This window comes from Podarcis muralis, chromosome 3, assembly GCF_964188315.1.
Source record: "Podarcis muralis chromosome 3, rPodMur119.hap1.1, whole genome shotgun sequence".
Taxonomy (NCBI): Eukaryota; Metazoa; Chordata; class Lepidosauria; order Squamata; family Lacertidae; genus Podarcis; species Podarcis muralis.
The window spans coordinates 78,487,229-78,513,932 of NC_135657.1; the positions used below are offsets into that span (position 1 = coordinate 78,487,229).

General features: G+C 43.1%; 1 protein-coding gene across 2 annotated transcripts in view; it reads left to right on the plus strand.

Moving 5' to 3' along the window:
- The window catches only part of MDN1 (midasin AAA ATPase 1), a 90,038-nt gene that overhangs the window by 29,519 nt on the left and 33,815 nt on the right, over window positions 1-26,704 (plus strand). For both annotated transcript variants that reach the window (XM_028722980.2, XM_028722981.2), the window contains exons 34-64: window positions 248-481; window positions 774-971; window positions 1,596-1,804; window positions 3,829-3,951; window positions 4,959-5,156; window positions 5,327-5,434; window positions 6,084-6,272; window positions 7,076-7,165; window positions 7,275-7,535; window positions 7,753-8,023; window positions 8,803-8,962; window positions 9,605-9,721; window positions 10,760-10,962; window positions 11,209-11,354; window positions 11,613-11,815; window positions 12,773-12,993; window positions 13,796-13,909; window positions 14,315-14,444; window positions 15,318-15,427; window positions 15,573-15,706; window positions 16,543-16,703; window positions 17,163-17,283; window positions 18,352-18,562; window positions 18,835-19,057; window positions 19,475-19,601; window positions 20,706-20,873; window positions 22,240-22,454; window positions 22,725-23,112; window positions 23,905-24,014; window positions 24,510-25,209; window positions 26,070-26,231. In XM_028722980.2, coding sequence (XP_028578813.2) covers window positions 248-481; window positions 774-971; window positions 1,596-1,804; window positions 3,829-3,951; window positions 4,959-5,156; window positions 5,327-5,434; window positions 6,084-6,272; window positions 7,076-7,165; window positions 7,275-7,535; window positions 7,753-8,023; window positions 8,803-8,962; window positions 9,605-9,721; window positions 10,760-10,962; window positions 11,209-11,354; window positions 11,613-11,815; window positions 12,773-12,993; window positions 13,796-13,909; window positions 14,315-14,444; window positions 15,318-15,427; window positions 15,573-15,706; window positions 16,543-16,703; window positions 17,163-17,283; window positions 18,352-18,562; window positions 18,835-19,057; window positions 19,475-19,601; window positions 20,706-20,873; window positions 22,240-22,454; window positions 22,725-23,112; window positions 23,905-24,014; window positions 24,510-25,209; window positions 26,070-26,231 — 6,005 coding nt within the window. The remainder of the gene's footprint in view (window positions 1-247; window positions 482-773; window positions 972-1,595; window positions 1,805-3,828; window positions 3,952-4,958; window positions 5,157-5,326; window positions 5,435-6,083; window positions 6,273-7,075; window positions 7,166-7,274; window positions 7,536-7,752; window positions 8,024-8,802; window positions 8,963-9,604; window positions 9,722-10,759; window positions 10,963-11,208; window positions 11,355-11,612; window positions 11,816-12,772; window positions 12,994-13,795; window positions 13,910-14,314; window positions 14,445-15,317; window positions 15,428-15,572; window positions 15,707-16,542; window positions 16,704-17,162; window positions 17,284-18,351; window positions 18,563-18,834; window positions 19,058-19,474; window positions 19,602-20,705; window positions 20,874-22,239; window positions 22,455-22,724; window positions 23,113-23,904; window positions 24,015-24,509; window positions 25,210-26,069; window positions 26,232-26,704) is intronic.

The window sequence follows — 26,704 nt, forward strand, 5'->3', positions numbered from 1 at the left end:
TTTTGAATTTTGCATCTGCTGATTTACTTGTGGATGGGTTTTTTTTAAAAAGCATTCAACCCTTTCTACTTTTGCAAATATTTATGTAAAAACATTTAAGCACTTCTATTCAGTTATCTTGCAAAAATTATGTACAGAGGCCTCTGCATCCCTTGTGGGTCATTGTGAATTACTGCAAAACATATTCTGTTTCAGGTCTGTGTCTTATGTATTTTTTCTCTTCTCTCCATCTAATCACCTTTCCCAGGGGCAGATATTGCAGGGCTCATGATGGATTTCATAGAGTGGCTGACCAATCAAGAATTTGGACACCACTGTATCCTCAGCATCCGGGATGTTTTGTCGTGGGTCAGCTTCATGAATGCTATGGCACAAGACAAACTATCCAGTTCTTCAGAGGAGCACCAGCTTTTTAGCGTCTGTCCAGTGACAACATTTGTCCATGCTGCATGTCTGGTGTACATAGACGGAATAGGTTCAGGTATGTCTTCAGTTTCTTTGCTTTATCTCTGAATAGTTCAGATCGTTTATTGGGGAGGGGGTCCCTCAACCCCTGGATGAGAACTACGCAAGGGTTTAAAGCAAGTTTGTCATTTTGGAACAAAAATAGTAAACAGTCTCAAGACGCATGCAAGCAACGTATAGTGTTTGTGCTACAGAGTGTGCATTACAACCTGTCTACAGATTTTGGCCATATCTTACTGTTAACTATATGTTCATTTCCACCATTGACATATAACTATGATCTCTTCTTCCCTCTACCCCCTATGTAGGCACCATGTCCTGTTCGGCTGGCTCAGCTGCTTTGGCTCGTGAAAAATGCCTGGAATATTTGTGTGGGAAAATTTCCCAAGTAGTGCAACTCACTGAGGTTCAGAAGAATGAGCTGAAAATATATGACCTGAAGAGGGAAAGGGAAATGGTTTGGATGGAGAACCACATAGGAATCCACCCATTTTTCATACCAACAGGCAAGGAACTCTTTTGGTGGTATTGCTGCTGCTGCTGCTGCTGCTGCTGCTGCTGCTGCTGCTGCTGCTGCTGCTGCTGTACAATTTGAATGGTGATGTGCCGCTTACGATGACTTAAGAGCAGAATGCGTGAGAGATGACAAACATGCAGAAAAAATAATTTGTTACAGTCCTTCCAAGACCCTTCCATTTCTAATTGAGTGCTTGAATGCTCTTTTCTCAGATGAAGGCACTTAGCTTAGACTTCGCTCTGGCATGCTAGCTTTCCATATGCATGGAGTTTTTAAGAGCTTTAATGGCGGAGCATTCAAATATTTTACTCCACAATCTGTAGTTAGAATTGTTAAGTATCATAATTCTGTGTATTTCAGATGTTAAGACAGGAGTGTCGTTGCTTAATATAGCTAAGCCTGCACCACCCATTAAAAAGAGGGGAGATTAGGGGAGAAATATATATAGGGCAAAAATACAAAAAACAAAACTTTGGAGGAAAATCCCTCTGCATCAAGATGAATGTTGATCTGGTATTCTGTCTGATGAGCTAGTACTTTCACTGGAGCAAAAATGTTGATCACCTTACCCTGTAATCTAATTAATTTTTTATTTGCTTTCTCTGTGCTGTAGGCCCTATTTACCAGAAGAACAATGTCTCAGACTACGCTCTAAATGCAGGAACTACAGCAATGAATGCACAGCGGTTGTTAAGGGCCTTGCAACTTAACAAGCCCATTCTCCTGGAAGGCTCTCCAGGTGTTGGGAAAACCAGCCTAGTAGCAGCCTTGGCAAAGGCTTCTGGAAATTGCCTTGTTAGAATCAATCTTTCTGAACAAACGGTAGGTAGGGATTACTGTGGTCTTAACTGAAATACCTGTACTTGTGAATGTGAGAGTCTATACTTGCAAGTTAACAGGTGTTAAGTTTTCACAAATCTTGAGAATACTCCTAATTGATTGGGGAGGGGGAAGATGCTTAGAAATAGGTAAGTTTAATAAGGGGTGTATTGTTGATTAATTCAGTGTTTCCCAACCGGTGTTCCGCGGCACACTAGTGTGCCGCGGAACGTTGCCTTGTGTTCCGTGGGAGGGAGGCGGGCGAGTCGGGTGGCGAGAGGCGGGGCGGCGAGCACACGCGGGGCGGCGAGCGAGCTCCCTCCCACATCCCATCGCCGCTCGCTTCGGCCGGCCTACTGGAGGAAGGCGCGAAAACCTCGCGCATGCACAGGCCTTCCGTCTGCGACAGCCCAGTAGGCCGGCCGAAGCGAGCGGCGATGGGATGTGGGAGGGAGCTCGCTCGCCGCCCCGCGTGTGCTCGCCGCCCGCCTCGCCCGCCTCCCTCCCACGGCACACCAGCCTACCTCCGTGGGAGGGAGGCGGGCGAGGCGGGCGGCGAGAGGCGGGGCGGCGGCGGCGAGGAGAGGCCGCCCAGCGCGGGGCTCTCGCCGTCTGCCTGCCTGGCTGCCTGCGAGCTCGGCGGGCAGCGCTTCCGCCCGCAGCGCCCGCCTCGCGGCTCTCATTCCCTGCCCCTGCCAAAGCTCACCCAGCCAAGCCGCACTCTCCTTCCTGCCTCGCTTTGCTGCCTCCTCCCCCCCCACCCCCAAAGCTTGGAGGTTCCCCGGCAGGAAGGAGGGAACTTAATCCTCTCCAAGGGCTGCGGAAAACAGACATGCAAATGGGGGCTTGCCAGCTCTTCAAGCGCCGCCGGCTTTCTTCGGGAATTACCACCCGCCGAGCCCGGTAACGCTGACAGGCCGAGCCGCGGGGCTTGGCAGCGCAGCCGGCAGAGTGTGGGAAAGGGCGGCCGCCATGCGCCGGGCAAGGCGAGACTCGACGGGGAGGACACCGGCAGCAGCCCCCCCCCCCCCAGAAACCCGCTCCGGGCAGGTAATTCACAGAGAGTGGACAGAAGGAAGCCTTAAAGGGCTTCAGCCTCCCAGAGTGGCGGGGAATAATAATAATAATAATAATAATAATAATAATAATAATAATAATAATAATAATAATAATAATAATAATAAAATTGACAGGGGGTGTTTTTCTAGGTGAGGGGGTGGGGACTGTAATAACAAAAAAATCAGCTCTATATCAACCGCTGTTTTGCAATGAGAAATTGCAAATAAGGAAGATCAAAAGGAGAATGTTTTTTTGGGGGGGGGACTCTCTTCCTCTTCCTCCTCCTCCTCTCGTTCTTGCTCCTCTTCCTGGCAAAAGGGCTGCTGAGACCCCTTCTCTCTTGGGTGCCGGTGGGTGCTGTGACGTTGACGCTGCTGTGGCAAGTGCCTTTACTTAGCAGAGTGCATTCCCCTTTACACAGGAGGGGAGGGGGAAAAATTGAAACTTACACTTTCGTGCGTCCCTCCCGGCGCGACGCTGCGCGCTGACGTCACGGGGCTGTAATGGTGGTGTGCCTCGAGATTTTTTTCATCAAACAAGTGTGCCTTTGCCCAAAAAAGGTTGCGAAACACTGGATTAATTCTAAGAGGAAGCACTATATTCCTTTTCCTGTCTAGTAAAGGGGCACATTCTGCTAGAATTGTGATCCATCTATTGGTGTGAATGATCAAAACAAACTGCCTAAAATACAGATGCAAAGAACCTTGATCAAAGTTTGCTGCTTGAATATTGGTTAAAATCTTAATGGTTTAGAATTATTTTTATTTATTTTTAAAATTACTCTTGGGTTTCATTTTTGTTCATAGAATGCACTTACTGGCTGATGCAACAGATGCATAGAACAAAATATTTATAACTCTTGGTATAAATGCTACTGGAGTATTACTGCAAGCCTAGGAGAGCTTTTTCTAAATTGCAATTGTTTCACATGCATTTGGAAACCTTGACTTTTCTTCCTTCTGATCCAGGACGTCACAGATTTGTTTGGCACAGACTTACCTGTTGAAGGGGGCAAAGGAGGGGAATTTGCCTGGCGTGATGGACCTTTGCTTGCAGCATTGAAAGCTGGACACTGGATTGTATTAGATGAGGTGAGTTCAGCTTAATGTAGCACAGAAAAATGATTTTAGTTCCTTTTTTGGAAAACGAGGTCTCTAGCTGTCTCAGTTTGCTGTTTGGGGACTTTAAAAGGATCTTATCCAAACATGGTAAAGTTAACAGTGCATTCTCCTTACGTGGAGAAAGTATCCTGGAACAGTCTGCTGCTCCCATTTATTCAAGAGGCTGCTCAGATTTTATCTTCAGTTTTCCAGTGGGAGAACACACACTTGCTTTTTCTGGGGTGGCAGTTACAGAAGGCGATTTTGTGGACAAACAGCTTGAGTTCCGTGTCATGGATGTGCTGCAGTTTACAGAAGATTAAAACTACTACTTGCCTTTTAAGTGCCGTCTTAGGGCTGAATTAGCTTGAAATCAACACTTTCTTAATAGAATCCATAGGAAGTGGCTTTATAATATTGGTCCATCCAGCTCAGGGTTTCAAACAGTGCCACTTGAAGATGCTAGCCATTGATTCTTGGGACCTTTTTTTGCACACAAGGCATCTACTCTACCCCTGAGCAATGGCATTTATCTGGGTGGATTCCGACAGCCTCATTGACTTCACAGTTGTATTTACCTTTAGGCTATGCCAGGCGTGTCCAACAGGTAGATCATGATCTACTGGTAGATCCTGGTAGATCTCAGGCCCCTCAGTGATCTCCTCCCCCCCCCCCAAAGAAGCTCAACAACTTTGGTCCATCCAACAACAATGGGTAGATCATTGCCAGTTTTTTTATAGTGTGAGTGGATCACAGTCTTTGGGAGTTGGACATCCCTGGGCTATGCTGTTGCTCTTTTGAGTTGTGCAAAAGGAGCTTGAAGCCAAAAGAGTAGCTAAATAAGCAGGGCATTTGTGTTAATCTGAAGTTAACTTTTCCTGAGCTAACTACAGTACTTTTGCTTATTTGCTCTAGATTTAAAGGTGTTTTGTGGGCAAAAGTGTGTGTTGTGAAGAAGAGGGGCAGTGTAAATTTCCCTGTTGGTTTCTCTCAAATAGCTGAACTTGGCTTCTCAGTCGGTACTAGAAGGCCTGAATGCTTGTTTTGACCATCGGGCAGAGATTTACATTCCTGAGTTGGGAATGAGCTTCCATGTGCAACACAAGAAAACAAAGATCTTTGGATGCCAGAATCCCTACAGGCAAGGAGGTGGCAGAAAGGGGTTGCCCAAATCTTTTCTGAACAGATTCACACAGGCAAGTCCATAATGTCATTTAAAACTATTTCTCTTGTCCTCCTTGCAGTTCCTTTCTAAATGGAATCATTTTTATTTCATTTGCAAGCGCACTGTGCATTTTTCTGTGTCTACATAAAAATAATACTTGAGTCTCACCTCCCACCCCATTTAATTATATTGATGATGTAGGTTTTCGTGGACCCTCTCTCATCCGCAGACATGGAGTACATTGGAAATACCCTGTTTCCTGCTATTGACAAAAAGATTATTGCAAAAATGGTTGAATTTAACAACATGGTAAGTATAATTCCTGAAACTCCTCTTGATGATGTGAATGGTCTTCTTAAGGAGAGGGACTTCAGGGTTCTGGTGACCGTCCCCACAAGTCCAAGCCAATGACTCCTGCAACTTTGTGAAAAGCTGGTCACAGTTTTCATCCGAACATGTATTGAGACAAACTTCATTTGTAGTCATTTTCAAATCTGGAGTTGCGGTGGCATGTAAACTAGCTGGGCTCCACAGATAACAGCCACTGCAGACTGGGTTTGTATTTCATTTTTTGTTGCCTAATATGTCAGACAGAACTTCCCTTTTTTTCTTCCTATGGCATGTTCCGTTTGTGTGGCTGAGGCTTACTAAGTCTGAGTTCACATAAAAGTTTCTTTGAGGCTTTCCCCCTAGCAAGTAGGCATAGAATCATACGTGTGTGTCCAAGGTAAGACAACTGCATGTTGTATGTGTTTAGGTTTCCCCAGTTATTCTGGAACAAGAGCATTCCATAAAGATTTTGAATGGACGGTAAAGAGTGGTGGTAGCTTAGAAGAGCAGTAAATTAAGTTGAATGCTTGGCACGATGAATGCTTTCTTGTGCAATGGCGTTTTAATAATCTACCATGAGCTGAAACACGTCTGAGTTTTTAATCTTTTGAACTGGTACGGTATTCAGATTGATCAAGAAGTTATGATTGAGAAGAAGTGGGGGCATAAAGGTGGACCTTGGGAGTTTAATCTGCGCGACCTTTTCCGATGGTGTCAGCTGATGCTTGTTGACCAGTCGCCTGGCAGTTACGATCCAGGCCAACACATGTTCTTGATATACGGGGAAAGAATGAGAACAAATACAGACAAGGAGAAGGTAAGGAGCATGAAAAATGTGCTTAATCCTATTAGTCTTTTCTGTTTTACAAGTATGGATATGTTAAACCATTCTTGGATCTTAAACACAAATTTTACTGAATTTTTTTGGGTACCTTTTCCCACATTATTTGAAACATTGAATGACTTCTATTTAAGATTATCTACTTTCCTCCAAGGCCTTGAATTAGCATTTCAGTTAAGCAGGTGCAGGATTTGAAGGGACCTCATGTAGTTTTATCACCATTCATGTGCTAAGGATGTGTTAGAGATAGATTAAACTCCTGGTACATTGGGTAAGAGGGCTTACAGCAAGTGTGTGGAAAGGGAACCTACCTAAGTGTAATTTCATTGCGATTAGGGAGCTTGATCAGACAAAATGATCCCACAGCTTTCTTGCTGTGTCCTGTGCCAGCAACTCTCAGATACCACAATCAGCCTTTAGTGGATTTGCAGAATGCTGTTCTCGTTTTGCTTATGATTAGTGCTCAGAAAAATGGCGTGAAAAATAAATGTGGTTTTGAGGGGCAATTGAAAACTCACTGGCCCCGCATGTAAGCAGTCTAGTTTTGCATTCCAGCTTCTCTCAAGCTGAGGCTTAGTTCAGGTTGCAGATCTGTATCCTGAAGCAGGTGACTTCAGACTTCAACAAACAACCCATTTGGAGTTTCCCCGGTTTCTTTTGAAATAGTTCATTTGAGAGTTGCTGCAGAATTAGAATATAAGGATTTCAGCATTTGTTACAAATGTGATCTTTCATCTGTTTTTTGTTTGTTTGTTTGTTTGTTTGTTTGTTTGTTTTAGGTAGTGTGTCTATTCAGGGACATTTTTGGTCAGGATGCTGAACCATATATGGGTTCCAGACAGTTCCACATCACTCCTTATGACGTCCAGGTGAGAGAGAACAAAAGTTGCTGCTACTTGGGCATCTTCTTGAATTTCTGCTCCACACTATACATGCACACTAATGCACTTGCTTATTTTGTTTTTAATTCTACTGAAGGTTGGTTTCTCAATCCTCTCCCGCGCAAACTATGCTCCTCCTCCTGGCAGAAACTTATCCCTGCTCCACCATTCACTCCAGCCCTTGGAGTCCATCATGAAATGTGTGCATATGAGTTGGATGGTGATATTGGTAGGCCCTGCGGCTGCTGGCAAAACCAGCCTCATTCAGCTTCTAGCATATCTGACAGGTCATCAGTTGAAGATCATGGCAATGAACAGTTCTATGGATACAACCGAGCTGTTAGGTGGATTTGAGCAAGTAAGTGTGCATTTTTTAAATTTGGGAATAAGGACAAGTCAAGTGCATGCAAGATACCACTTAACTTAAATTTGAGGAGTATATGAATGGGCAAAGTTTAAATGTCTTAACTGAAAGCAAGAAAGAAACACCTCTAAGTGGTTTCCAAAACCGTGCTGAAGGAACCCAGTGGGAAGTGGTGGTTCAAGCAGTGACCAATGTAATAAATGTCCTATAGGTTGACATCATTAGGCCTTGGAAGAGCTTGCTGGAGAAGGTGGAGAATGTTGTAAGCACACTTCTAAGGGACAGCCTCCTCCTCACTGCTATCTGTCCAGAAGATGCTGAAATTGTGCTGCGTGCCTGGAGCAGTTTCGTTCTAAATTTCAAGCCAAAGTCCCTTGGGGAAGGGAATCAAAACATAACCATTGAACTGGTGAACAAATTGGAGGGAGTCCTTGCACTGGTCCAGCGGCTGAACAACAAGATCAGCTCCTACTCAAAGCCAGGTATGCGCAGAAGCCGTAGGAAGTGATAGCGTTTTTCCCTTTTAAAATGTCATCAGCTAAGCATGTGCAAATTCCAGTTGCTGCATGCCACCAGAGAAGGCAAAAACCACAAAGCATTTTAAAGACTGCTCTGATGTTACAAGGAAGACATTTTCATGGCGAGAGATGGTGTGTCTTTATGGAGCAGTTGTCAACTGATATAAATGTGTACAAATGTGACCAGAGGAAAAGTATGAGTATTTGTGGTGCCACATGGTCTAGACATGTGTGCAACCACCTCTCTATTCTCCTGCACCCACTGGCATTCAGCCGAAGTGTGCAGGAACTTTACACGTACAGTGATGAATGCACATAGAGCACTTGTGAGCAAGCCACCCGGGTCCATATTTATTAAAGCTACATAATCTGTGGAAGCACAAAGCATAATTATTTGCTTCCTTAAAGATTTTTCCAGCCTCCATCACAGTTATGGTTGCTCCACTTCCCCACACCAGTTAGCAATAGTCTATTATGTTTATCATTCTGTGAATATTAAAGACATTCTCCCTTTTTAATGAAAACCTGGTTGATCTACATGCATTGGTTTAGACATCACATCTTGTCGAAGCTCATGCAAAGATCTTATAATCACAACTGAACAAAGAAAGAGGGACCGTTTGTCTAAGTTGGCGAAGGATACTAGACTAAATGTAGTTGTGAAAAGCACTCTGTGTGAATCTTGAGTACTGGCTTATTGGTTCATTGAATGGTATTCTAAGTATCCCTCCCTCCGATTTTAGAGTTTTCAAGACTTGTAGAAGAATTTCGGCACTTCAAGCTGCAGGTTATTCAGTATATGAGCAGCAGCAACCACGGCACATTTGAATGGGTTGATGGGATGTTGGTTCAGGCTTTACAGTCCGGAGAATGGCTCTTGATGGACAATGTTAACTTCTGCAGGTAAGCGCAACTGTGTTGTTAGAAAGAAATTATCATAAATATAGAAAACCACATTGGATAAACGTCATTGAATCTCTGTTACAAATCATGTACCAGATCAAAGAGAGAAATTCAAGGAGTAGATCATCATTTACTGTTTCTAAGGAAACTGGATTATACAGTTATCTCCCATCTACTCAAGGAGGTCCTTTGCTCCAGCAGACACTTCCGTGAACAGAAGGGGGAAGTCATAAGGCAATTTTTGCTTATTTCTCCCTTCTCTCTGTAGCCTGCTGTGACCCCCCCCCCCAAAAAAAAAGAATTCCTGCTCCAGAGGGTTAGGGAACACTTTGGAAAAGGAGGAGGCAATGCAGAAGAAAGGGGGAAGTTTGCAAAAAATTGCACAAATTGCTTTCCCCTCCCTTCCAGTCACAGAAGCATCCACTGGGGCAAAGAGTCTTTGTTGAGCAGAGGGGACAGAACTGGACACCATCCCATGACATTTCTGCATTACTTCCGTATATCTGATGCTATAAAACTGATCAGATTGAGGGGGGGGGAGGAATACTCCTTCCATTATGAAGCCAAATGAATGCTTGCAGTTGTTAGTAAATCAGTGAGCCACCTTTAGTGCTTGATTGTTCCTTTACTTCTTGTGTGTAGTCCTTCTGTGCTGGACCGCTTGAATGCTCTGCTTGAACCTGGAGGAGTCCTCACCATGAGTGAAAGAGGAGTGATCGATGGTGTAACCCCCACTATCACACCGCATCCAAATTTCAGGTGCGCTGACATTCTTTGTGCTTATTGGAGTGTGTTGTTGGATTATGCTTTGAGAGTTGCAGTATGCATTGGGGTGGGAACACCGTCTCTTTAAGGTATCACTACTGCAGCCTTGAAAATAAGTGTAGGTTTGATCATCGCTCAGCTGGGTCAACAAAGTGATGTATTGCTTGATAGTTTTCTCTTAGTTGCTCTTTTTTTTTTTTACAACAAGGTCATTTGTCTTCCTTTGCTGGGCAGCAAAGCAGTGTGATGGCACGAATGCTAGTCTCTCCACCTTCTCTGAACTGCATGTGTATATGCAGGCACACACGCACACATACGTTTTCATTCTCTGCTTAATTATTGCCTTTAGATTGTTACTGGATTCTTGTGTTTTTTAAAAAATCATTTCCTCCTTTTCGTTATAAAGCCTAGAGTGCATTTGCTCTTTGGGTGTCTAGCAAGTTTAATAAAGCAGGTTGGGGAGGTTGGTTGGTTAGAGTGCGGTGTTGATAATGCCAAGATTGCAGGCTTGATCCCTGTATAGGGACAGCTGCATATTCCTTCACTGCAGGGGGCTGGAATCGATGACCCTCAGCGTCCCTTCCAACTCTACAATTCTGTGATTCTAAGTAGGATAAGGAGAGGAGGGAGCCATGAAAGTAGCAGCCACAACATGCCTCTGTGTTCACCTAGCCAAGACAGTAGAACAGTGTGGTTAGTTCCCTTTTCTGCCAAGGCAGAGTTCCCTGGTGGTGGAGAGGAGGCAGTTCAGGGGTGCAATAAGCATTTTTAAAAAAAACTTTGTGCATAGGGAAGAGCCAGACAAACCAAGTACCCCTCTAATAGAAACTCAGCTTAGAAATGTACTGTTGGTATTGCTCTTATCAAGGTGATAACCTTGATCGCTAAACATTGCAGGCAAGTGCCTAATTGCAAGGCTGTAGTGTGACCTCTTCCTTGCTCGCTCCACCCCAGGAGCAGCAGTGTAAGATTACATACTGGATGGGTAACTTAAATAACCATACTCTCTTATGTGTATTGAAACTTAAAAAGGCTTTTCCTTTCGATGGATCCATCACACGGTGAAATATCCCGAGCCATGCGGAATCGTGGAATTGAGATCTACGTTCCTGGAGAGAGTGATTCATTGGATCTTCACGATGTGAAGCTGCTGCTTCATGGAATGGGCTTGTTTGGAAGCAGCATATGTGATGAGCTCGTGGCTGTGCATACAGAAGCTAAGGAAAGCATAGCAGGTGAGATAAGCATGCATAATAAACTTGGCAAGCGCTAAAGAGAATAACTTCTATTTAGTGATTGTGTTAGAGACCATCTGAGAGAGAGAATGAATTGGGAAATTTTGATTATGATTTCAGATTTATAATACGGAAGTTAGCTCAGGTAGGTGGTTTGAAAAAGGGGGAAAGCAAAAAAAATGGTTAAATTCCTAGGCATTCTACAAAGGTGCTTGGTGGGTTGTAATGTTAATTTTTCCTTCTCAGGTTCCTCTTACACTCTATCTGCTTTGATTAATGCTGCAACGCTGATCGTGCAGCAGTTGCGCCGAGGATACGGTTTAGCAAAGAGCTTCTATAAAGCGTGTTGGGACATCTACGTCAGTTCACAACAGTCAGGAGACAATCAAAAGGTAAGTCTTCCTCCGTTGGAAATGTGCTCATCAAGTGTTTGTGCTAGAGAGTCAACTTTTGCAAAATCAGTGAGAGACAGTTCAAAGTCTGAGCAATCAAGAATTAGAGACCATGTATATATCTATCTTTTCAAACTAACTGCTACATTTTAATTGTTTTCCATGCCTGAGAAAAATGTTACAGAAAGAAGATTACTGTTGTTGTTTTTCCCAGTTGAAGAACCTAATCGCAACCCTTTGTCTCTCCTGATATACTAGCATATGCTGGACTTGATAATGAAGCATGTTTCAGTCTTGGATTCAAAAGAAACGAGGGGTGCTTCCCTCCTTGCCTTAGGATTGTGGCCAGATTCTGCATCCAGTGCTTTGTTTGCAGCTGAAGACTCTCTGCTTTCTATGGTTCATCACGATGGCCAGGTCCTGGCTTACTGCCTGAACAGGCTGAATCTGAGAAACAGCAGGTGAGCACAAGGTGTTGCTATCCCTCTGGGCATGTAAGAGTGAACTGTTCCAGGTTAATTGGTGAGCAGCCTTTTGCCTGCCCCTCTATGTAAATAAGTGAGCAACGTTAGCAGTTACATCTGCACTGGGCTACCATAGTTAAGGCCATTTTCCTGCCTCCACTCTCTTTGTTTACAAGGTAGCAAGCAGCTCTCATTCCCTATACCTGCGAAGCTTAAGCTGCTTTCAAATGTGGGGTTTATTGTGTTGCTATTTTGGTTATAATGCTAGCCCTGCTCTACCGGTTTCTAACATTCCTTTCACACTGCATTACCTGTTGCGTTATGGAACCGTGGCTTTTTGATGGATATACCACCATGTCATGCTAAAAGTCATTCTCACCAGTGGGCGTGACGTGACGGGTGTCATTGGGCATTTCATCCCCATCTATATGCATACATGCTTCAGTTCCCCCATTGTTCACCCATGAAAATGTTGGGGGGAGGGGAACTGTATGATGGACTACCTACTCTCCTAGATTTCATCACATGAAAAAGGCAGGGAAATTACAGCTCAAAACTACTGAGATATTCCAGGTTAATGGGGTGGTGCACAGTTGCTGTTGTTTTTCTGGAAGCAGTTAACATGGAAATGAGCATTGAACTTCCATTAGGTCCCACAGATTTCCAGATATGTCTTACATCATGTGAAAGATCACATAAAATGTGGGTGTTACCACATTTTTTAATAGCGCATGTTGGAAAAATGGAATACTGTAAAGCGTCAATTCTGGACGCGTCAATAGTTTGAAAGCATGGTTTCAGTGTCCAGCTGGGATTTTACTCAGAGTTAAGGCAGCACACCATGGTTACTTCTAACATGTTTAGAGGTTAAATCTCCTCTAGGCCTTTGGAAATTGTATAGATGGTTTGTTCTTTGCATAGGTATGATCTTCTTACAATGACCTCTCGTTTCAGGACGCTGCCTCTCACTATACATGACTTTGAGAAAATCCTGCACTCTCCTAATCCAGATTGCCTCAAATTTGGTGCAGTGGAGGCTAGTGCCTCTTGGGCAGACGGCATGGAGGTCCTTTCTGCAGCCGTTAAGTTATTCATAGAGAAAGCAACAAATCAAGACTGGACATTGAGAGTTGGGTGGCTTAATCAGTTAAAAAAGAATTTGCCACAAGTGCCTGGTAAGTGTTGACTCCTGCTGCTTAAGCAAGACTAATCTGAATGTTTGTGGTGGTGGAAGAGAATCATGCAGCACGATCCTATGCTTGAGTTTTGTAAGTAAATGTAAAGAGACGGGGACAGCGTCACCAGAATAGTGTGTGCAATAAGTGAGTGAAAGGAAATAGTGTCTCATGGCCAAAAATAAAATAAAATAAATGATTAGACTCTCAACCCCAAAACTGGAATTTCTTGGCTCTGTGGCCTGCAGCTTCTTCTTGGCCTCTGAGAATAATAACCATACCCATCTGGCTGGGTTTCCCTAGCTCACAACTGATTTCATATGTTGATACCAATTCAGCTTTATCTTGATTAATTGACTGCATTCTCCGCAGGGGTTGGCTATCTTCTCACAGCTGCCCCATGAAAACCCCACTCATTCAGGTTGCTGGACTTTCAGCGCGTCACCCGATGTGTAAGGAGCTGCAGCTAATAGGAAGTAGCCCCCCCCCTCCAATATATGCACAGGAGTTCTTGGTCCTTATGCATGGGGTGGAAGGGGCTTTGGGATTGGATCGCAGCGGAATCCTTTGGCAGTCCAGGTGTTTTGATTCGTGGGACCCACCACGTTTAATTGAAATTACACTGTTCTGTTTCGTTTCACTCGTTTTATAATTGTAATGGCTCTGTCTGTTTTCATCATTGTGCAGCATATTGCTGCAACCTGCACTGACGATGAAGGGCGAGTAAGAATTCTTACCAGCATATAAATAAAAATAATAAGCTTAGAAAGGCATGAATTCACAGGTTGTCTTCTTTCTACAGATTCAGTGTATACTCAGCTGGAAGCCGGTGCAGCATCTCTGAATAATTTTTACTTCAGTCCCCTCTCAGGTGCGATCAGTAATGTAATAAAGTTGCTGCAACCAAATATGACTGGTAAGATGTCTTCTTTCTCTCTTGGCTGTGAGTGTATATTCTCTTCCTGTGTTTTTGATACAGTGAAGATTGATTTGTGATATTGATGAGGTTATGGAGAGTGAAACGTAGCTTGCAACAGAACTGAGTGGGCTGTGTTTTGTTTTTTTAAAAAAACCTTTCATTGGGCTTAGAAAATGCTACTGTGCGTAAAATAGGACGCAATAAATTGCATATTGGAACCTACCCCACGTTCGTTCCCATTTAAACAAATCTCTCCTTTACGCAGTAAACATGTGTTAGATGTCTTGCATCATGTTCATGCTGGTGCATATTGCTCGCTCTATTTCTTGGATTGAGGGAGTTGGAAAATGTTTATAATGAAAACAAACATGAGTTTTCCTTGTTGTTCATCTATTAAAACAGATGAGCATGTGATTCCTATGGATCCCAGATGGAACATGCAGTGTTTGGATATCATTAGCAATTCAGTGGATTTTGAAGCAGAAGAACACTCGGATCAGCTGCTTATCTTGCTGAAATCACTTTCAAATCGGTGAGTTCATCACACGTGTGCTATATCCGGGATGGGGAAACCCTGTGGCCCTTCAGGTGTTTTTGGTCTCCCAACTCTCCCCATATGCTCCAGCCATCATGGCCGATGGCCAGGCATAATGGGTGTCGTAGTTCCAGCAACATGTGGAGGACCAATTGGTATCCACCTTCTTTCTGTTATTTTGATTAGAAAAGTTAGTTTGTCATTTCCACTTTCTATAATAATGTCTTTCCCTTTTTAAGTTGGCCGATAGTCTATAATTGCCACAGATTCCAATCCCCCCCAAAGTGCTAAAAAAAACCAACCAATCAATCCCTGGCTATGTTTTCTTTTGGAAGGCAAGTTGTAAGGCAGCTTTCGCTAACCCTTAAGAAGTTTTGGACTACAGTTCCCATCAGCCATAGCTATGCTGTGCTGGGACTGATAGGAGTTGTAGTCCAAAACATCTCTAGGGCGCCAGGTTGATGAAGGCTGGTGTAATGTACAATCTAGAAAAAGTTGGGTACCCTTATGCTCACCGATAATCCAAAATCTAAGCATACAGTTACATCAAAATCTTTATTTCACAAGGAAACTCATTTTTACATAAATCATTCAGAATATTCATGCATCTTCTGCCATTACCCACTGCTGTAGTCAGAATTCTTTCCTCCTGTTTTGTTTGTCTAATGCAGATTGTAAATTATCTATTCAGGATCCATTTCACATTAGTATTTTGTAATGTCTAATGTTTTCTCTGCATTATGTACATGTTAAATAGTCCCAACATGATTCAATTTGTGGGCTGTTGGCTTTCTCTTAACAGGATTTTGATATACTCTTGACATAATAACTTAATGATATCCATGTGGGTTTGTTGTGTTGTAATTACAGGGCAATACTGTTTCTGGACCGTGAGAAAAAGAGCTACGTTGAAAGGAGCCTGATTAATACCAAAAAGCCAAGAACTAGTGCTTTGAGGATGTCACTGGAGTTCCATAAAGGTATCTATTGTGTTTCCATTTTAAAATTACTTAAACGAATCACTGATGTTGTTTTTGTAGCACGGTGCTTGGATACAGTTCTGCATTTTCTTTTGGTTTAATTTTCTGCATTGTCTTTTGGTTTAATTTTATTCTTGAAATGAAGATCCCGGCAGCCACAGCTCACTGCCGCATGCTATTGTGGTGAACCTCGCAGGCTTTTTTGAACTTTGGGATGCCTTCGTGCTGAACTGGGTGAAGTCTACTCAAGGGTCTGTGTCTGATGAAAAAATGTATGAAGTAAGTAGACCATACAAACATCTGGGGTCACCCATTGCTTGGACTTTAGGAGCTGTCCACTTACTTTCCCTGTGTTATGGTCTCTATTTTTGTCATACCATTTTGTTTGAAAGTGGAAACCTGGAAAGAGGACATGAAATCCACCTGTCTTTTCCAGTTGCTTGGAGGATCGGGCAAAGTGGTTAGTCACATTCAAGAGATTCCTCTGACTTAGGAGTAAGAGCTCGTCTAAAACAAATAAATGTTTTGCCTAGTTTGAACTGTAGGGAAATAGTGTGCCCCTGTAAAGATACGTACATGCCAGAACGAAGCCAAGGATCCATGAATGATTGCAGAAATGGAAAGCTAATCATCTTCATGCCAAAGGATAAGCTAAACTGCAAGAACTGCAGTGCTCCAGCTTTCTGTTTTTCTGGTCTAATTTAGGGTGTTAGATCAGAGAAATCTGTTTCCAGAAAGATACTGTTTTCTGGAGCACAGCCTGGATGGGTCATGGAAGCTGCCTTAAGAGATCCTCTGAGCAAGGACCACAGGGAGTCTACTTCAGGCTCATAGCTCAGTGGGTGAAGTGCAAGAGGTTACCCTCCTGAGACACCAAAGGTTGGAAGGTGCAATTTTTGCCTAGCAGCTTGTGTTATCCTAGACTTGCACCTTTCCCGTCTCAGGCATAAAGTCTCAGGAATGAAGGTGTCTTTCTGCTCAAACAAGGCCCTTTTGGATTTAAGACATGTGCCATTTCCTAATGATAAAAGAACAATGTTCTCCACCTGAAAAAGCATGACCGTGTGCATCATGGAATGGAAGACTCATTATTTTTTTCTCTGGCTTGCCTCTAGATACTGCACTGCTTATTGTGGCGTGACAGGTTTTGGACGATATCGGACATGGTTGCTGTGGATTCCTCTGGCTTGGCACTCCTGTCTCTTCACTGGCACTGGGTTGTGAAACATTTAATCAGCAGGTCAACTAAGTTGCTGAGCACATATGAGCAGCAGAAGTATGTTGTCTTTAGCTTGTACACCAATGCATTAAATCTGAAAGCAGCCTTCTATAGGGAAGCTTTTTAAGGTTTAAGGTTTTATTATGTTTCCTATATATGTTGGAATGGCTGGGATTAGCAGGTATAAAGTCCCTGCACAGAGGTATTCTTAGTGTTCCCTGTAGGTAATCATGTCAAGATGGCTATGTACCATCTATAATTCAGTTTTATTAGCAAACCTGAGGTTAAACTAACCCCTTTCCAGCTCTAGGAGGAGTGCGGGGAGTGTTTGCGTGACACACCTACACACTACAGCCGACACAAAAATGTGTCATGACACACTGTTTGGAAAGCTCTGGACTGGGGGAATGAGGTTTCATAGGTTGCTGTATATCCAGGCTGCATGCATGGTTTGATGACCAATCTTACCTTTTCTCAGTTTTCTGTATAATCAATTATTCCTTCTCTTATTTTAAGGCTGCCCAAGGATATTCAGTCTGCCTCACAACAAATCCAGGCTTGCCTAGCCAATCCTGCTGGTGTCTCTGCTAGTGTTAAGAAGCTGCAGAAGTTTTGGGGAAGACCTCTTCCATTCAAGGTGCAATGTATTTATATGTAACTGAATACTGTTGACTTCTATGGAGGTTTCTCTTTGGTAATACATTTTAGAAAAACTGTTGTATTACACTGCTACCCTACCCATCTAGAATTATTTAAGGAACTCGTGTCTCAGAGTTACAGAACTACTTATAGATATTTAAGAAGATGATCAAGTGTATGGATTTAGAAATATATTAAATACTCTCCTTTCAAGAAAAGTTAGACCAGACTTACTAAACACCCTACAGTTACAGATGGGTAGCCGTGTTGGTCTGCCATAGTCAAAACAAAAAAAATTCCTTCCAGTAGCACCTTAAAGACCAACTAAGTTAGTTCTTGGTATGAGCTTTCGTGTGCATGCACACTTCTTCAGATACACACCCTACAGCGAGAGCCATAGTTAAGTGTCATCATCATCCTCATAATAATTTATTATGTATACCCCGCCCATCTGGTTGGGTTTCCCCAGAATGCATGCCTTGTGCACAGAGGTTCTCAAGATCAATCTTCAGATTCCTGCCTGAAAACCCAGAGAGCTTACTGCCATTCAGTGCACACAGTACTTGGGTAGATGGACCAATCAGCTGACTTGTTTTCTGTGTTCCTAGATAGCAGTTCCTAGTACAATATACCACTTTTGAATATACCTGCACAGCTATACAAATGCTCAGGCAGCAGATTTTTTTGGAGCATGCTTGCGCAGAAGCTGTAAGACCAATGGGGCCTGGCTTAGGAATTGAAGCAAACTGTTGATCCTGCCTGTCCTGTCCTGCAGCGCTGCTTCTGTTAACCGGAGGCAAAAGTACCCACTCTCTTAGACAGAGTACTGCATACATACCAAAGTGTGCACCCTTAGTGTGGGGCATTCTCATGCTTTGGACTTTGGCACAATTGCCTAAACGGTTGACTGCTGCTTGCGTGCATATAAATTATATGCACCCCTTCATTCTTTACAGAAGAGGTCAGCATAAGTGGTCTTATTATGCGTTTTAGTAAAACAAAACAAAATAGTGTTCAATCTATTGAGTTGGGAGTTGCCATTTTTATTTTTATTCAACTTATTCAGGATGTAGGAGTAGTGGATGCGTCTGTTCAGTTGCGGAAAATTTCCAAAGCACTTAATGTCCAGGAGCTGAGGCCCGCTATTGGAAATGGTGAATGGCAGAAGGAGGTCTGTATTCTGAAAATGGCCGCCACAGAGTGGAAAATCAAGACTGCATTGCTCCAGGCTCAAGGCCTAGTTCTCAGAGCCAATAATTTGAAGGCTGTCATTTCAGGTAAATGATTTATTTGCGGTCAGGTGAAGTGAAGAACACCTCATAATGTTTGTACTACAGGTTACTTCAAATATGTATTTTCATGTTCATATAGTAAGCTTCCGTGTTTCCTTCAAACAAACATAAAAATTCGGATAAAATTCATATTTCCAGGTTTGTATCCCCCCCCCCCCTGTTATATTTGGTGCTGATGAGTGAGTTTGTTTTTGCCTTAAATCTATTTTGGTACAAGATTTTAGTTGCAGGCTATTTCTATTCTTTATTTCTTTCAGATGAGTTATGGGCTCTGGTGAATCTCCAGCAGTCAAAGCTCAGGGAAGGAGGTGTCTTGCTTGAGCCTCTCAAAGAAAAGCCTGCTGAAGGCAAACAGGTGGATTCTAGTTTGATAACTCAGCTCTGCAATAAGGTGCAACTGTGGCCTGCAATGGAGTATCTAGCTGTGCTTTGGCAGTACAAGCTAACCACTGATTGTATAGCTGAGGCTTCCTTGCAAAGGTGAGGGCAAGTTTTCTGTGATGGAGCAAAAGGTTTCTGGGATTCATGTAAGGTCAATTATCCAGCCTTTCCCTTCCTTAAGCTTTTGTAGTCTTTTTATCTTGTGGTTTGCCATGGCTCTGTCAGGTAGCAAATTCATGAACGCGCACTCTGAGCTAGAATGTCTCAAGATATTTTTAAACCTCAATTCTGCTGACAGAAATGCAAGTAACTTTGAATTGGGGAGAATTTCAGAATTTATGTCTCAAAAGGATTATGAGACATTCTGAACATTTCTGAATAGGACCAGGGTGATTTTGAATGTGGGACTTTCCTTTAATTTCTAATTGATGTGTTGCGTCTTTCCCCTTTCATTATTTTTGTACCTTGGTGTGTATACAAACTATCAATCAATAGCCATTCCTTTTCTTTTCTCAGGAATGGTAGCAGTCAACAATCAAGCCTATGTTCAGAAATAAGGCAATTTATTGCTTTCTGCCTTAAGTTTACACCATCTACCTCACAACAGCTTCAAGGCCTTTATTACTTGTTAGACTCTCAGAAGGTAAGAACAAGTGTTAAATTCAGAAAACTCCCCTTCCCTTTTCATTTTTCTTTTCTTTATTCACCTGGCACTGTATTCTCCAATCCAGGACAGAGACCTGCAGCATACAAAACAAGGGGAAATGTAATATGATCTCAAAAGGGGCTGTATTATAGTGCTCTGCACATTCTCATTAACAGTGTCAAACACCTGGGTACTTTTTAGCTCTATTATTATCATTATTTTCTTCTTTGTCATTCATATTTTGAGTAATTTATGTAAAGAATTAAAAAATCAAATTGACATAAATTTAATTGTTACTTAATAAAAGGAGCAGCTACATGGGGGCGGGGGGGTTGACAAACTAACTTCCTGGCATTCAAACAGAAGTCCTTTATTGACTTCCCATATTTATTTTTGGATAAACTGTGTGTTTACCAAGAGCTAAACAACGGGAAAATTGAAAGTAGGTAAGATGACTCTAAAAAGCATCTGCTGTGAATTAAGGAGCCAACACTTCTCCCTTCTTGCCCCCCCCCCCTCTTGTTTCCTTAACCTTGCTACCTGGTGAGCATCTCTGGTTTCAGTTGCCCAGTGTGCTGGAAACCATCTTCAAGAATCAGCTAGCATTTTGTGGTTGCTTGCAAAGTTTTAGGAGTGGGAAAGTTCTTTCCTTCTACTTGATTCATTGTTAAACTCTTTGTACTGCTATAAGTTCTTATGGCACTCTTTCTCCATTCCCCCCATGCTATTTGCTTGCTCATATGTAGGCTGCATCACTTTTGGTGTACTATTCCCAGTGCATCTGGCTCAGTTTCCTCTATTCCTTCCCATTTATTGCTTGCCCAGCGAATGCTGCAGTAGGTCCTTAGCTATAACTAGTTGAACAATGTGGTGGTGTTTTCTGTCTTAAGTTCTCTCTTAGGACCAAGGGAGAACCTTACTTTCATATCTGATGCAAGAAATGCTTCCTGTCCTTAATAACAAAGCTAAGGAAAATTCTAGCTGATGTGGTTGGTCCCTGAAAAGTAAAACTTGTGCTCACATCCATTAGAATGCTTAAAAAGCGGAGGCAAACATTGAGAGCCTCTTTAAGTCTTCTGCACTTTCGTCCTGTGCTTTTAGGTCTCTGCAGAAGAAATTTCTCTCGTGTGGTCAGAACTGGTGAATGCTGCTTTAGTAGCGTTTTGGAGCAGTGTCGTTACTACAAATCCAGAGCGCTGGTTGACCTGGCAGCCGCTGTCTGTGGAAGAGAAGACGATGCCAAAATCTCTCATGGACTGTTCTGTTCAGGTTTGTGTGAGGAAACTTGCATTTTTAAAGGGTTAGGGTGAGACTCTATTGTCAGGGCAGGAACTTATTATATGATAAACTATTTTACAGAATAGTGTAGGACAAAATGATGCACTGCCAAGTTCTCCTGTTCACAATTCCAGCCAGCCATGCTTTCTTTTAAGTTATTCCATTCTGTCACCTCGTTTATTTTTTCCCCTCTCCTAATTGTGAGCCCTCTCTGCCCACTGAGCATGCTCAGTCTTCACTCAGTTTTCCCTGTTACAATTTTTTCTGGAGATCTTTTTTGGGGGGTGGGTGTACTTGTACAGATACTGAGTTTCCTACAAACTTTCTAATAGTTCTTTTTTGTGAATGAATGGTGCCATTTTGATGTCACACAGAGAATGGGTTCACTATTCATTCAGAGGATTGAAGGTATTCACTCCCATTGCTTGGAGTATGAATTAGCTACTAGAACTGATCCCAAGGAAGGCTCTGCTATTTATAGTTTATGCGGGCTTAAAATACAGCATTAATATAAAATAAAGCGTTAATGCTCCTAAAGTGCTTTTGAGCTGCCCGTTAAGCAGGAGATGTTTGTGACAAGCTGCAATCTGGATAATTCTTCCATACAATTGATGCTAAATTCAGGGGAACTTGGATTTGCTTTTTAAACAAAGCTTTGAAAAGGAGCCTGAAAACTTGAACAAAAAACTAAACCCATTTTCGATGCCCTGTCCAAAAATCTAGCTGGACATTTCATATTTGAACGACTTGTGCAAAATTAGCAAAGTTCCTGTTGGTATGTCCACTTTTGTTTGCATATTTCTGTAGTGGTCAATGAAAGTCATTGATTGGAGACACTGCAGGAGATAAAGGAACACAGTTGAGATGAGGCTAGATTCACCTCTCCCTATCAAATATTTTGATTATCAGAATGCCGGGGTTGGGATGACAGGTTTTTCTCCCACTGTATAGGACAGGTAGACAAATAGCACAAACCCTGCATTAGAAGATGGGGCAGTGTCTTTTAAATAAACTTAATTAGGAAATATATGTAGCAAAATTACAGATTTTGGGATTATCTTATTGCTGAAGGTAGGGATTAGTTTAGTGCTTATGCACGGTATTTTAAATACGGGTGGGATGTTGGTTTGGAAATCCTGTTTTGCATCCACCCAACCTGGTGCACTACTTAAATTTCAGTGACTTTCAGTGGGTTCCAATGTTTCAATGATGGTGGTGTTGTTGTTTGGTAACATGTTCTCTAAAATGTTGTGACATTTTCATGTCTGTGACTTGCCCTTTTTAAAAATAAAATAAAATAAAATATGGAAACCTTTATCAATGCTATAAATATATGTTTTGATCTTTATTAATTTAGGGTGTGGGTATTTTGAGTCGAGCAGTTTTCTCCAAGTGCCTCTCTGAAATTCTAACTAGCAGCAGCAAGTGGAGCCAGTGGGATGTGACCGGCCTTCCTGTCTTGTCCGCCTCCAACGTCACACTGGGAGAGCGGCTGGAGAGAGCACAGCAGCTTCAGGAAGTCAGCACAGTTCTGTGGACCAACTTGCCCTTTTCTTCCATGGCTGAATTTAGGTACTGTATTAAGAAACAAAGCCGGGGGGTCAGGAGAGATAGATGCTTTGTACCCTTGGTTAACAGCTGGTCTTAAAAGAGAAGCACTCCTGAGGATGTGGTGGGTGGTTGGCTGGACTCCCCACCCTACTGTAGAGATAGTTCTCTTGTCTCTATGTTGGCAGCAGAGGCCTAGGTGATACCTATCCAGTAGCCTGTTTAAGCTCTAGGGACTTTGCAGTTTCAGATCTCTTCTTCATCCTTATTTGGAACATCTCTTTCTTCTTTCAGGTTTACAGATTCCAGGTTCCAAGGTGTCATGTTGCATAGGCAACTCGTAGTTCTTAAAGGCCTGGTTCCGGCAGAACAGCAGGAGGAATATCTCCGGAACTGCAATAAGGTTTCCTCCAAGAGCCCAGCGGCGTTTCAGTACATTTGCAAAGTGCTCAGGGATGCTGCTGCCCGGGAAATATTGCCTGAGCAGATTGTCTGCATCTGGCTGACTTGCTTGCAGCAGTTCTTTGGGCATGAAGGAGGACTGCAGAACTTGCCCGAAACGGCTCGGCGAGGCAGTCTCTGGGTCAACCTAGGTCTCCTACAGATCCAGCTGTGGCTTCCACAGACCCAGTATGATCCAGCGGTGAAAAGAGAATACAAGCTCAAGTACGCAGAGGAAGAGGTGAGGGCTTGGGTTCCCTTGCCTTGTGGCTAATGGGATTTTTAGGCTACACCGACATTTCAAATCTTCAGACGACAGCTAAACTATACCAAGCCACATGAACAAATGTAGTAAGATTGCATTGGAAATTTGCTGCCATATGAGACAAAACAACCCAATATTCAGATAACACGGTGCATAACTACAAGTACTAGGGCGGGTGCAAGATCTTATTCATTTTTCAAAACAGAAAATGAGTGTGCATAGTCACGTAAAACCCTACAAGATGAATAAAGATATACACAAATATGCAGATAGAGCACAGGTGAGGAATCTGTGCCCTTCTGTGTATTGCTAGAGATCAGCTCCCTAGACAATGATGGTCACTAGTCATGGGTATTCAGAGGTAACTGGAGTGGTGGTGGTGGTGGTGGTGTATCCAACAAAATCATCCCATTTATGCAAGGACTTCCCCTCCCTCTCTCTATACCCCTTCCCAATCTGCTCCAGAGGGTTTTGGGAATGCCAAGAACAGGTTTGGGTGTGTGGGGAGGGGGCCAAATTCATTTATGCAAGCATAAGCCCTTGCCCAAACATGACAACTTCATTGGAGACAGCCCACTGTTTCTAGACTTTGAGGTTCCATTTACCTGTTATGATGTAACAGCCTCGCTGTAGACTTGCAACATACAGAAGGATCTGTAAATTCTCAGTACACAAGAATAGCTCCTCCTCCACCCAATTGGAGTGGTGGCAGAGCTTTATCTTGAATAAAACTTGCATGGTTTTTTGTTTTTTGTCTGACGCCTTCAGCTGCACCATCTAGAATGTGAATGGAAGACACACAATCTGTCAACTCAGTTACGCACAGGGAAAGATCTGGAAGATGAAGCCATCAGCCATCACAGTCACCCTCACATTAGGTAACTTCAAGATTCCCTGTGGCTTTGGAATGTTGTAATGTTTACCTCCTGTTCCCAAATTTGAAAGGGTAATTGTAAATGGTCACAATAGTCCAGTGAGCCGTGGGTTCAAATCCCTGCTTGTAACAGAGCCTTGGGTAGTTGCACTTAACTACAGGATTCTTGTTTTCTTGACTCTCAGTTTGCAGTTTGGGTGATGAATGATTTGAGGCAGGGGTGGGTGGATTGCAAGAACAGGTGTGTGGCTCTTGCCATTTGGTCCCCATCCATCTGGACACAATTTAAAAAGCTTGCTTTCGTCCAGTGTACCTAGACCTATACAGAGTTGCCTGAGTTCCTCGTGGCAAAGAAAAGTGAAGATATATAAATAGCCAGGGTGGCACTTAGATTTCATCATGGCAGCAAAATAATTTGTTCTGCTCTTGAAGGTGGCTTTCATCTAATAATCGTTGGATGACCCTGACCTTTGACCTTTTGCAACTTATCCTCTCTCAGGATGTTATGCCAAAGAATCCAGAAGCTGAAGGACCAGATTGCCAGCCTCAGCCAAAAGCAAGCCTATAGACCCCAGGCTCCTTCGTATGAGTCATTGTACAAGGAAGTTCATCAGTACGTCAGCAGCATTGCCCAGACTTCAAAAGTCCAGGATCTCGTGACCCGCCTGCTGCAGTTACTCCATTTGGATAAGTCTCAGTCTCTCCAGATGGTGCAAAACGTCCTCAGTGAAGAGGCAGCCTGGCAGCAGTCGCACCATCAGTTCAGGAAACGGTTGGCAGAGGACTATGCCGCCTTCCCTGATGCAGTCGTCCCACTGCAAGCTGCCATTTTGCAGATGCAGCATGGGCTAAGGCTTGTGGCTTCTGAAGTCCATAGGACGATGTTCAGCAGTTTTGTCTGCCCAGCCAAGCTTGGCACTCTGGTTGCCTCTCTGCTGTCGTTTCCTTCCGTCAGCGCCACTTTCCCCTGTTACCTTTCCCACGCGGATGCCTTGTGCTCTGTGAACGCTCTGGACGTCCTTCACGGTCTTAACAGGCTGTCTCTGAAATACTCCTCTGAGGATGCTGATGGGGAGCAGAGGGTATGCCTCACCCAGGAGCAGCTGCTGGTGAATGCTTTGTTGTTTCTCCATTGCCACGTGCTGTCCAAGGGAGAACTGGACCACAAATCTCTGCAGCTATTTAGGCATTTGTGCCAGGTATGGTGGTGCTATTTAAGCAGCTACATTTTTGGAGCCTCTACTTTCATTCTCTCCTTATTGCTCTGGTCAGGGGGGCATCTTTGGAGACTTAACTTAAAATGTTACGTAGAGACATTTGGCAAATGAAAGCAGGAATGCAGGAAAGTAGGAATGTTGCTCTATATATTTTTTAAATTTGCTTCGGCCCAGAAATAACTCCCACAAATAGAAATATGCTTCTGCTTGTGCAAGGCAGCTCTGCAAAGTTCTCCTGGTTTCCCTTTCCTGCTGCAACCCTGGTTCCTCACAATGCCATTCCAGAAGGTCCTTTGATCCTCACAAGCAGCTATTCTGAGAGCCATAGGGAAGGAAAGAGCCAAGAAAAAAACCTCATTGTGTGGGTGGTGCTTTGCTTTGTTTATCTCTGATAAAATGCAGCAGGTTGGATCTCAGTTGTTTATAGGCTGCTTTTCTGGTTGCACAAAGCATTTCAAAACTGATAAAAATAAATAAATCAAGAAAACCCGGTAATAAGACTAAATGGCTGCAAAAACTTCTTCCAAAAACTATCTGTGAAAAATAAATCTTGACACCCTTGGGAGAGAGAAAGGTGACTGGCTTAATGTTCACTGGAAAGAGGGGTCACAGCTTTAGAACAGCCAGTATAAAAGCAAGCCTGCAGGCTCAAGCTTTGGGCTTTTTTTTCTTGCCACAAAAATGGAGCAGAAAACAAAGCCTATTTGACTAGGCTTCAACATACAAGTGGCCTCACGCCACCATATGTTTACTGCGTGACACATGTGGGATTTCTATGCACAAGTCTCTTATGGGTTTCTCAAGATGAGTGGGCTTTTGTTTGTTTGCATTCTATTTCTTAGGTAATTATAAATGAATGGGATGAACAGGAGCGCCAGGCCCAGGAAGAGGAGGAACAGAAGAACAGTCTTTACAGATACAGAACCAAGAGCCACGGGAGTGGCCTCAGTGAAGAGGAGGAGGAAGAGAGAGAGTTCAGGAGGAAATTCCCTCTGCATGAGAAGGTAAACAACTTCTGCTTTAATCAGAAATTGCGTACGGAACTTTATTCTGTTTGTGTTTGTGCAGCTGTTTACATATTCAGAAAGAAATACTGAAGTATCCATAGTGTGGCAGCTGGGAGCTGGATGAAATGGGATAGGGGCAGAACCTGCAAATGTTTTTAATTTCACTGGAAGTCAGTATGTCCAGTAGCCTAACTTCCAGAATCCTAAGTTCACGTTTCCGCTTTGTGTTCAATGAGCCATTGTGACGTTATTTGTTCTTGTTGGGAGAATACACAGTGTAAAGACTGAAAAAGCTCTCTGCACATCCGAGGAAAGTGTTTATAGAGCTTTGAATGGTAAATGGCGGGGGGGACTGTGTTATGAAGCAGAGCCAGGGAAATAAGCCTTCAGTTACCAAATTGAGTCCTGCTTGCTTTTGGTTGTAGTGCTGTTGCTTGTGTTTTCTTTTTTTGAAAACAGTAAAAATATTA